Raw genomic sequence first — 12,298 nt, forward strand, 5'->3', positions numbered from 1 at the left:
GCATCCGCATGTTATATTTATTAATCGCAAGATAACTTTGCTATTTTAGGGCTCGTCTCCTTGACATGTTCCCATTGTCTTTCATTGCACCCTCCAGGTACGTTGCCAAGAAAATGCAAGAAAGAGCTTCTGGCAGTGAAGCTGCGGAATAGGCCAACCAAACAGGAGTTGGAAGATAGGAACATTTTCCCAAGAAGGACTGACGAAGAGAGGCAGGAGATCCGGCAACAAATAGAAATGAAGTTATCCAAGTAAGTCTAGTTACAATAAGACAAGAGGCAGCAAGTGGGGCTGGCGAGAGAATACATCTACTGCTTTTTTGTGTGATAAACTTTCTCGGCAATTCAGATATTTTGGGCTCCAAAAAGAGAGGGGCAAAACTGGTCCTCATTTGACAGGAGTCTTCAGACTTGTTTTAAGACTTTACGACTTGTGGACTTCAAATCCCAGACTTCTCCAGCCAATACGTCTAGAGTCCACGAGTCTTAAAATTGCCAAATTTGGAGACCTTTGTTTTAGAACAAAGAGGTTACTAAATTTTCCACAAATAAAACTGCATACCAATGGTTTCTCAGTTTTATTACCCTCAGTTGTTATACTGTTGTTCAGTAGACTTGTGAAGGATGGACAGAATTGAACTGTAGAAAAAAATAAAAATTTAATGTTTTGGGTTGTTGGATTTTCAATTACTGAAAATATGTGAAAGGATTGACCGTGTGAACTGGTAAATGTGGTTCCTGGCTGTTGGAGACATAACCTGTCTATCCTTGGGGTTGACCAGTATCTAGTGGAAAGTTGTGACTGGATGGTGGGGGGATGGATTCTGATAGTTGAGAGTGGACCATGTTTGAGACAACTACCATATTTTCAGACTATAAGACGCACCAGAGTATAAGACGCACAATGATTTTGAAGAGGTAATTTTTTAAAAAAATAGTTTTTGTACTCTATAGGCCTCCCAAACCCTCTGGATGCCTCATTTTTTGCAAAAAAAAGAGGGGGGGGCATGCAAAGCTTTGGGAGGTTCTTAGAGTGCTCCTGAGAGCTGGGGGGCGGGATGAGCAAAAAACAGCTCATTTTTCGCAAAAACAAAGGGGATGCAGAGGCTTTGGGAGGCTTGTAGAGTGCTCCTGGGGGCTGCAAAAATGGCCCATTTTTTGCTCCTTTTTGCCCTCAGGAGCACTTTGCAAGCTTCCCAAACCCTATGCATGTCCATTTTTGCAAAGGGGGTGGGGTTTCGGTGGGGTGGGGTTTCGGTAGGCCAAAAATACTGTATTCAGTGTATAAGATGCACCCAGATTTTCACCCTCAAGGTGTGACCTTGATGACTGAGAATCTCCATAGAGAAAGTGCAAGGCATCTACCTCTGATATACATGTTCATCCAACTGTGTTTTAAAGAAACCATTTACCACATATCTTTCACTGTCTGCTATCAAATTACCATAATGAAACAAACAAAATGTTTAAAAGTTATGATATTTATCAAGCACACCTAAATCATATTAAAGCAACCAAAATTGTTGTGGTCCTCCGGTGGCCTGCGGAGCTGACAGCAGAGTCGGACAGTAAGGAGGGTTGGGGAGGAACATGGGCCAGTCCTGGGTGCTGAGGAAAGCTCAGATGAGGGCTCCGCATCGGAGGCAGAGAGGGAGCTAGACAGCAGTGAGGCAGAGGAACATCTGGAGCCTGTTACCAGTGTGCGCATGCGCAGAGCTGCCCAAAGAAATGAACAACTAAGAAAGTAGGGTTGACTCAAGAGTAAAGTCACATCTAGGGAGTGATTGGCCCCTCCCATAGGAAACAAAAGTGGAACGAACAGGGAGTGGGATTTTGCAGGAAACAATTCGTTCATTGCTCTGGGAAGTTCTGTGTATGAGAAACTCTGTGCCACGTTTTGCTTTATTTTGTGATTGGACGTTAATTATCTGGCAGCGCTCTTAATGGAATAAGGTGCGTGTGGATAAACATTCCTTTGAAAGACTGTTTGATAAGCCTTGCCAACTGGGAATGAAAGGAATTCACGGTGCTGTGAATAAAAGAGGTTTTGTCGGGACCAAGACTCTGCTTCTTGCTTTCTAAGGAAGCCTGGCTCAGAACAAAAATATCTTTACAATCCCTGAGGCGTATCACAACTTCTGAGCACCCCTAATGTTTGGAAATTGAAAGTTGAGCATTTTGACACGCCTTTGGACCATGTGCAATAGCCCCAAAGGTGTTTTTCAATAGGCACCTAGACTTTTTTGTTTTTCTTTGAAGACGTTTTGCTTTTCATCCTAGAAGCTTCTTCGGCTGCAACTGAAAAAACCTCCAAGGGGCCTCAATGACTCTCTAAAAGGATGCAAATGAACAGATGTCTGCAAGGAGCATCACTCCTTCCATTCCCCACCATCCACTCCAGAGTTGAAGAAGCTTCTTGGACGAGAAGTGAAACGTCTTAAAGAGAAATGGAAAAAAGTCCAGTTGCCCCTTGAAAAAGTCCCTTTGGGGCAACCATGACCCAGAGGACAGAATCTCCATAGACGTTTGCAATAGCATTTAATGCCACTGCACTGAATATTGTTTTAAAATGTAATAAGTCATTTTAAAGGGAATTTATTCTTGGGCATTTCAAATGATAAACAATATAAATCCCAACACCAGCAAAAATTGCAACCCCAAATCTTTTTTTAACCCTTTTTCCATATGACACTTTCCTTAATTTTTTGAAATACACAAATGAATTCAATTGCAGGGATGTTCTGTGGCATGGATGAGGTCCATCTAGGTAATTGAAAACATTTTCGCCGGCGGCTGCAATTTGGCAGTTTGAATCTCACCAGGTTCAAGGTTGACTCATCCTTCCATCCTTCCAAAAGGATGGATAAAATAAGGGCCCCGATTGTTGGGGGAAGATGCTGACTCTGTAAACTGCTTAGAGAGGGCTCTAAGGCACTGTGAAGTGATATATAAGTCTAAGTGCTATTGCTATAATCCCCCGTTACGTTTTTTGAACTGACCTCTAAGACATGCTAAATGGACACTTTTCTATCGATATAAGTTTAGCACTTATTAATAATATATTTTTTTTAATCCATGCAGAACACACTTTCAGCAAATCGGATGCTGTGGAGTGTTTTGTAGGACAATTGTTCTTAATCCCCAATTTCAGTTCATATAGCAGGATCTCTTCTGCTCCAGCAATCCTCTTTCGCCATCTGCTTGGCCTCATTCAGGTTCTGTGCTATGGGTTATGTCATTTAGAAAGAAAATGCAGCTGAAAATATTAATCGGCAAATATTTTGCTCTTTAGACTTTGGAAACCTTTGGTGGGAATGCAGCTGTACTATTGGTAGGAAGCAAAGATTTTTTATCAAAACAAGAAAATATGTACCAACAAATGTGAATATTTGTAGCTCAGGGTTGAAATGAGGGGTCCTTGGTGCTCTCTGAGCTTGCTTGTTTTCTTGCAGTCATTTCATTACCCTAACCTGGCAACATTATTAGTGCTAGTAAGGAATGCTGTTTGCTGTCAGTTTATATTCTGGTGACTTGCCGGTCACATGTGGATGGAATGGTCTTAAGCAGAGGTGGGTTCCTACCAGTTCGCACCTATTCAGTAGAACCAGTTCGTCAAATCTACCGAGCCTGTTAGAAGAGGTTCCACCAGTGGACCCAGAAAGCAGGCCACACCTACAGAAGAGGTTCCAAATTTTTTTGAAACCCACCACTCACAGAGAGAGAGAGAGAGAGACAGACAGACAGACAGACAGACAGACACAGAGAGAGAGAGAAAGAAAAAGAAAGGAAGAAGTAAATAAAGAAAAAAGAAAAAAGAAAGAAAAAGAGTGAGAGAGAGATGAAAGAAAAAAAGAAAAAAGGGACAGAGAGACAAAAGGAAGGAAAGAGAGAGAGGGAGAGGGAGAGAGAGAGGGAGAGAGAGAGACAGAGAGAGAGAGAGAGAGAGAGAGAGAGAGAGAGAGAACACATGGCCGGCAAGCCACTCCCACAAAGGAGGCCACACCCACAGAGTAGGTTCCAAATTTTTTTGAAACCCACCACTGGTCTTAAGAGATTCTTTGGTTGGGCTGTTTACTGATGGCTCTTTGGCAGTTCCTTGATTGAGGTATTGTTTATTTGATTGTTGGTCTGAAGTTAACCTTGGAGTTAATTTATGATTTGATTTGATTTTGATTTTATTACATTTATATGCCGCCCTTTTCCCCAAGGGGACTCAGGGCGGCTCACAATTCAAATCAGGGTGATCTGGGTGCTGATCTGGGTGCTGATTGCTGGTGGAAAAACGTTGTTGTTAGTTGCGAAGTCGTGTGCAACCCATCATGACCCCATGGACAACATTCCTCCAGACATTCCTGTCCTCTACCATCCTCTGGAGTCCATTTAAGCTCACACCGACTGCTTTCATGACTCCATCCAGCCACTTCATTCTCTGTCATCCCCTTCTTCTTTCCCAGCATGAGGCTCTTCTCTAGTTAGTCCTTCCTTCTCATTAGATGGCCAAAGTATTTGAGTTTCATCTTCAGGATCTGGCCTTGTAAAGAGCAGTCAGGGTTGATCTCCTCTAGGACTGACCGGTTTGAAAGCGTGGCAGTCCAAGGGACTCGCAGGAGTCTTCTCCAGCACCATAGTTCAAAGGCCTCCATTCTTTGGTGCTCAGCCTTCCTTATGTTCCAGCTTTCACAGCCATATATTGCAACTGGGAAAACCAGTTTGAAGTGGTAGAGAATTGCTGGAGTCCTTTTGTTCTCTTTTTGGGCTGGTTGACTGTCTCTTTTGCATAATCTATAGTTGTTGTTAAGGTCTATGTGTCTATTGATGGCTGATTTGTCAGAATGCCAGACTTCTAGAACAAAAAGACCCAAGCACCTCTCCAGCAGTAATCAGCACCGAGATCAGCATAGATTAACTCCAAGGTCAACTTCAGATATCACCAAACAAGTAAACAATACCCCAATCAAGGAACTGGCAAAGAGCCATCAGTAAACAGCCCAACCAAAGATCCTCTAAGACCACCCCCACCAACACAGACAGGCAAGACACCAGTATATAAACTGACAGCGAAGAGCACTCCTTATTAGCACTGACGATGTTACCTAGTTTGGGTAATGAAGCTTCTGCAAGAAAACAAGCAAGCTCAGAGAGCATCAAGAACAAAAGTGTTCTGAACTTATGCAAGCCCACCTATGAAATATTTGAGCACGTTCAAGTATGGAAAGGGTAGAATGTCTGTTATAATCACAGGTAATCCTCCACTTACAACCATTTTTTTAAGTGACTGTTCAAAGCTACGACAGTGCTGGGAAAAAAAAGTGACTTACAACTGGTCCTCGCACTAAGAAGCATTGTGGCATCCTCACAGTCACAGGATCACATTCTAGGTGCTTGGCAACCAACTCATATTTATGATGGTTGCAGCATCCTGGGTCATGTGATCATTATTAGCAAACTTCCCAAGCAGCTTCCAACAAACAAAATCAATGGGGAAGCCAGCAGGAAGTATCACAAAATCATGATAACAATTGCAACAGTCATAAAATCAGGTGTAGTTACATGACGCATCGGACTGCTTGATGAGGAATTTTCTGGTCCCGAGTGTGGTCATGAGTTGAGAACTACTTGTATATGTTTTGTGATTCAAACCCCTCCACTACCACCACAAAAGAAACCCATGGCCTTATTTAATATGGGGTTGAGATGGCTGCAATGGGATAATGGGGCAAAGCATGGAGTTCACCCCATGGATGTGGGTTGCAGTGTTTTTAGTTTTTCCTGGGCTTAATAGTTAGTTAATTGGTAAGGAATGAATTCCTTTCCTAATTCTCACAATTCCCTTAACGGTCAGTTGGCCAGATTCTTGTATAGAGCTTAAGCTTGCAATAAATCTTTATACTCATTGGAACTGCCTGGATTTCTGATTTCCCCAGTGCTTGACATTAATCTGGCCAAGTGACATTTAAGAGAAATGCATGGGAGTTAGGAAAGGAATTTTAGGTGGACTGGACTTAGATATATTGCAGGTACACAGAGACTCATGATTTATGACATTATCCAGGTATTTACTTTTTTGCCCGAATACAATGCACTGTTGTTTATTTAGTAAACAGAGTTAAACAACCCATAGTTTAACATGATATGTAAATCCCGGCAAAGAAGTGTGTTATTGAGTCCTAGTGTATTAAATTTGCTTTAAAATTCTTTGAGAATATGGTGATCTTTTGTAATCTGATTCCTTTCCAGGAATCAATATAATCTAATTCCTTTTGTAATCCCTACCCCTTACTCAGCAAGCATGATCATTGCCAAGGCTCACACATTATGGAAACTATACACAAAACAGGTGTGTGTGGGATCTAAATAGGAAAGCTAAGTTCAAAATGATAATGCCAGCATTCTAAGTATCATGCAGAATTAAATCAGAGTCCAAGGCAAAACAATCCTTAAAGTTACAATTTAATAAGTCAGACATCTTAGCACATCTGTGAAATCCCAATTCTGGAAGTTACATCAGATTCCCACCCAGTTGAAAGTTCATGATCTTGTCCCCACACCCACAAATCCATCACACGGTCCAATCTTCTTCTTCCATGCTGGCATCTCCACCTAGCTGGTTCCGGTCAGGTGCAGAGGTGCGGAGACAAAAGATGACCTTGGGCTTCTAGAAAAGAATGACAACAACACATTCCACAATTCTACTCCTTTCTATTCCCCCCTCCCAACTACTACACTAATGAAACAGCATAATGAAACAAGAGAGAGTGTGGCAGGCCAAAGATCCTAAAAGGGATATAACTGCAGGCCTGACAGATAATTGTGTTCATCTTTAGCAATGACTTGATTCAAGTTGTTCAGTTGATAGAAACTTTGTGTATCATAATGAATAGTTTAACCAGCTTTAATGAACTGTAATTTTTCCATTAATGGATTGGTTAACCTGGACCCAAGAAAATAACACATAGCTACTAAACTTGTCTTCTAGCCATCTGCAATGCCATCTGCGGTGCTGATTTAATTTTAACATGCTTCAGTTCCTTCAATGCGCTCATATTTATTTTAGAATCAATGAATGGAAGCTTTTCCTAACATGGACTAGGATGGAATTATGACTGAAAAGCTTTCCCAAACTGAGTAGGCTTCCAAGCCAGTGTTTGGCAAACTCTTTGGCCTCAAAATGAATAGTTCCTCATATGCCAACACAGTTCTAGGCTGCATAAACCGAGGGATAGAATCAAGATCACATGAAGTGTTAATACCACTTTATAATGCCTTGGTAAGGCCACACTTGGAATACTACATTCAGTTTTGGTTGCCACGATGTAAAAAAGATGTTGAGACTCCAGAAAGAGTGCAGAGAAGGGCAAGAAAGATGATTAGGGGACTGGAGGCTAAAACATATGAAGAACAGTTGCAGGAACTGGGTATGTCTAGCTTAATGAAAAGAACGACTAGAGGAGACATGATAGCAGTGTTCCAATATCTCAGGGGCTGCCACAAAGAAGAGGGAGTCAGGCTATTCTCCAAAGCACCTGAGGGCAGGACTAGAAGCAATGGGTGGAAACTAATCAAGGAGAGAAGCAATTTAGAACTAAGGAGAAATTTCCTGACAGTGAGAACAATTAATCAGTGGAACAACTTGCCTCCAGAAGTTGTGGATGCTCCAACACTGGAAGTTTCTAAAAAGATGTTGGATAACCATTTGTCTGAAGTGATGTAGGGTTTCCTGCCTAAGTAGGGGTTTGGACTAGAAGACCTCTAACGTCCCTTCCAACTTTGTTATTCTATTCTGTTCTTTTCTGTTCTGTTCTGTTCTGTTCTGTTCTATTCTATTCTATTCATATGAGAATGCTATGTTTAAACAACACAGCATCCTTAATCCTAGTTTAGTGAATTAACTCAGTTTTCTGCTACTTGGGGTGCCTTTTCACAACCCACTAAGCTAGCCTGCTTGTTCTTCAGTGTCTTTTATGAACACAAACAATAAATGGAAAGCACAGATACAAGGGAAAGATAGATATAAGATAGATATAGCTTATCCTATAATAAGGTCACAAAAGGTGAACATATGACCCTGGGACACTGCAATCATAAATATGAGCCTGGTGTCAACCGTCTGAATTTTGATCGCATGACCATGGGGATGCTGCAATGGTCGTGTGAAAAACAGTAAAAAAAAAATCCGTGTCATTGTAACTTCAAACAGTCACTAAATGGATTGTTGTAAGTTGAGGACTACCTGTATTCACTTCTTCTTGTGAGATCTTGAACAACAAAAGAAACAAATTAAACTTTCATTTCATGAACTATGGAACCTGCATTCAGAACAAGGAAATATTTGCCTTTGGTTTTCTTTGCGCTGTGTACACACACAAAAACATACACTCTACAATTCTCTTTCATAGTAAATAATATTACGTAAAGGAAGCCAATAGCAGCACAAAAAAACAAGCTAAACAAATTAAAGCCATTCACTAGATCTCTTCATGCCTATCTATTCTTTAAGCCATCCTTGTTTCCACCCCACCCATTCACAAATCCATCCAGTGTCTTTTGTTTTTAAACTTCTAACCTGACTTCCAAGATCTCAATGCTATCCAACCGTGACCCTCTCAATCCTCCCCTTCCTTTTGACCCATATACTCTTCCTTCCTTTATTTATTTTGCAATCCAGTCCTTTCTATTTGACAAAACAATCTTGACATATTTATTTTGTACTGTCACTCACAGGCAACCTCCATTCATCACCCATTCATTCATTCTTGTTTTTATCTCTTCTGGATTTCTGGATTTACCATTTTTGGGGAAACCGTGTTTCTCCCAAAATAAGACAAGGTCTTATTTTCTTTTGACCCCCAAAATAAACACTTGGCCTTTTTTTCAGGGAAGTCTTATTATTTTTGAGGTGCAGGAGGCAGCGAGCATGGTCACCTCATGACTGCTGCTGTGTTGCAATTTTTTCAGGGAGAGCTTATGTTAGCGCATGCGCTCAAAAGCCCAATTGGGTTTATTATCCACATTGGTCTTATTTTCAGGAGAAACAGGGTAATATCTCATTTCCACTGAATTCAACCTATTTTTATATATGCATGTTTTTGTGTATATATATAATATGTTGTATTTGTGCTGATAAATAATATAAATAATATAATTTAAATAATATAAATAATATAATTTAAATAATATAAATAATATAATTTAAATAATATAAATAATAATAATTTAAATAATATAAATAATAATAATTTAAATAATAATATTTAAATACAAATAAATAATATTTGGGCATACCAGGGGTTGTGACACTAAATACATACATATGTATGTATGTATGTATGTATGTGTAAGATCTTGTGAGATCATATATGTATATGACCATTTTTCAGATTTCTGACAGTTATAGCATCCCATGGTCACATGATTGAAAGTTGGACGATTGGCAACTGGTTCATATTTATGATTGTTGCAGTGTCCAGGGGTTGTGTGATCCCCTTTTGTGACCTTCTGACAAGTAATGTCAATAGGAAAGTCAGACTCAGTTAAGAAATGTGTTACTAACTTAACAACTGCAGTGATTCACTTAACAACTGTGGTAAGACAGGTCATAAAATAGCGCAAGGCTCACTTAACAGCTTTCTCATTTAGCAACATGAATTTTGTGCTTAATTGTGGTTGTAAGTCAAGGCTATTATTACCTGAAATAGCCCTTATTTTTATTGAAATTGATTGTTACTGTGAATTTATTCTATTTATTCTATTCTTATTTTCTTTTGACCCCTGAAATAAGCACTTGGCCTCATTTTCAGGGAGATCTTATTATTTTTGAGATGCAGGAGGCCCTTAACTTTGGCCCGCAGATCAGCTGATCCAGAGAGGGCCAGAAGTTCTGTCTCTGTTTCTGGCACACTCTTGCCAACCCTAGCATCACAGGGCCTGCCTCTCTTTCTGTGGCTGCCACCAAGAGAAGGGGCGCTGTAGCTAGTGTTTGTGGGAGTGGCCTCCGTGAGGCCATTCCATGTGGATGGCAGATGCATGTGGGGCATGTTTCCCCCTTTCCCTCCCCCCCAAGAAATGGCGGGGACCAGCTGCGCATGTATTTAAATATTTTAGGGGAGGGCTTATTTTTTTTTTTTTTAGTGGTAATTTTTATTTTATTTCTTTAAAAAAAAACACAAATATTTCATCATTTGTCAATCATTAAGACATTGAAGTACAATTTTTTTGTGTGTGCCCCTCCCTCCCTCCACCCCCCCACCCCCCCTCCTCCTTCCCCCTCCCCTAACTTCCCAGAACCCGTACACGGTATGGATTTTTAACTAACACAGTCTAAAATCTATTGAGAAAAAAGAAATAAAGAAATTAATGACATTCTACATTGACCTTAGCTTCTTCTTACTGAACTAACTTTTAACCGTTTAAATCATTTCTGATCTTAAGCATAGGCTAACTGGAATTTCTTGGTCCCGTATTTATTTTGTATATAGTCAATCCATTTTTTCCAGTCTCGTTTATATATCTCATTTGAATGATCTTTGAGATATGCCGATATTTTAGCCATCTCGGCTAAGTTTGTTACTTTCAATGTCCATTCTTGGATTGTAGGCAAGTCTTCTTTCTTCCAATATTGCGCCACCAACAGTCTTGCTGCAGTTATCAGGTGCAGAATCAAATTAGTCTCTACCACTGTAAAGTCAGTACATATACCTAGTAAAAATAACTGAGGAATAAACTTTATCCTTCTTTTAAAAATATTTTGCATGACCCACCATATTTTTATCCAGAATGCCTTAACCTTTTGGCAGGTCCACCATATATGATAATATGTAGCATCGAGAGAACCACACCTCCAACATTTAGGCTGTACATTCGGATACATAGAAGCCAACTTTTTAGGATCTAAATGCCATCTATAAAACATCTTGTAAAAATTTTCTCTCAGATTTTGAGCTTGTGTAAATTTCACATTTCTTACCCAGATTCTTTCCCATGTATCCAACATTATTGGTTCCTCAATATTTTGAGCCCATTTTATCATACAATCTTTAACTAATTCTGTTTCCGAATCCATCTGTATTAATACATTATATATCCTCTTTATATGCATTAAGCTTTGATCTCTTATTTGTTTAAACAGATTATCCTCAACTTGGATAAAACCAATTTTTTGTTCTATTTTCCACCTAGCCTGTAATTGCCCATACTGGAACCATGTTTGAACTACCTTCTCCTCTTTTAATACCTCTAAAGATTTTATAGCAATAGCAATAGCAGTAGACTTATATACCGCTTCATAGGCCTTTCAGGCCTCTCTAAGCGGTTTACAGAGAGTCAGCATATTGCCCCCAACAATCTGGGTCCTCATTTTACCCACCTCGGAAGGATGGAAGGCTGAGTCAACCCTGAGCCGGTGAGATTTGAACCGCTGACCTGCTGATCTAGCAGTAGCCTGCAGTGCTGCATTTAACCACTGCGCCACCTTGGCTCCTATTTTAATTGTAATACCCCCCTTTCCGAGGTAAGAAGCTGTCTGTAAGTAATTCTGTCCTGTTTTTGTGCTGTATTCATATTTTCAATTGCGTGTCTAGGAATTGCTCACATGGGTATCTTGTCATTTAATTTATATTGGTATTTCTTCCAAACCCGCAATAAAGCATTTCTTAAAATATGACTTTTAAAATTCTTATCCAATTTTTTGTTGAATAACAGGTAAGCATGCCAACCAAATACCAGATCGTGTCCCTCAATATTCAATATTCTATCATTGGTTAAATGAGTCCAATCACTAATTACAGATAATGCCACTGCATCATAATATAGTTTTAAATTAGGTAGTTTCAATCCTCCTCTCTCACGTACATCTTGCATTATTTTCATCTTTACCCTCGGCTTCTTTCCTGCCCACACAAATTTGTTGATACCCTTCTGCCATTCTAAAAGATTCGCATCTTTTTTAAGTATAGGTAACATTTGGAAAAGAAATAAAAATTTTGGTAAAATGTTCATTTTCACTGCCGCTATCCTACCCAGCAAAGATAAGTGCAATTTCTCCCATTTTTTCATCTCTGTCTGTATGCTATGCCAAAGTGGTTCATAATTATGCTTATATAATTTCCCATTTGAAGTTAAAATGTTAACTCCAAGATATTTGACTTTTTTAACTACCTCACATCCTAGCATCACTCCTAATTCTTCCTTTTGTTTAATATTCATATTTATAGCTAATATTTTGGTTTTTCCTAAATTTATTTTAAAGCCAGACACTTGACCATATTGATTAATCGTATTCATTAAAACCATACTGGATTCCT

General features: G+C 39.6%; 1 protein-coding gene across 1 annotated transcript in view; it reads left to right on the forward strand.

Annotated features, from left to right (window-relative positions):
- Nucleotides 1-12,298, forward strand: part of PHACTR3 (phosphatase and actin regulator 3) — a 296,494-nt gene that overhangs the window by 182,113 nt on the left and 102,083 nt on the right. The window contains exon 8 of the mRNA XM_032218616.1: nt 98-251. Coding sequence (XP_032074507.1) covers nt 98-251 — 154 coding nt within the window. The remainder of the gene's footprint in view (nt 1-97; nt 252-12,298) is intronic.

Source organism: Thamnophis elegans, chromosome 5 (genome assembly GCF_009769535.1).
Source record: "Thamnophis elegans isolate rThaEle1 chromosome 5, rThaEle1.pri, whole genome shotgun sequence".
Classification (NCBI taxonomy): domain Eukaryota; kingdom Metazoa; phylum Chordata; class Lepidosauria; order Squamata; family Colubridae; genus Thamnophis; species Thamnophis elegans.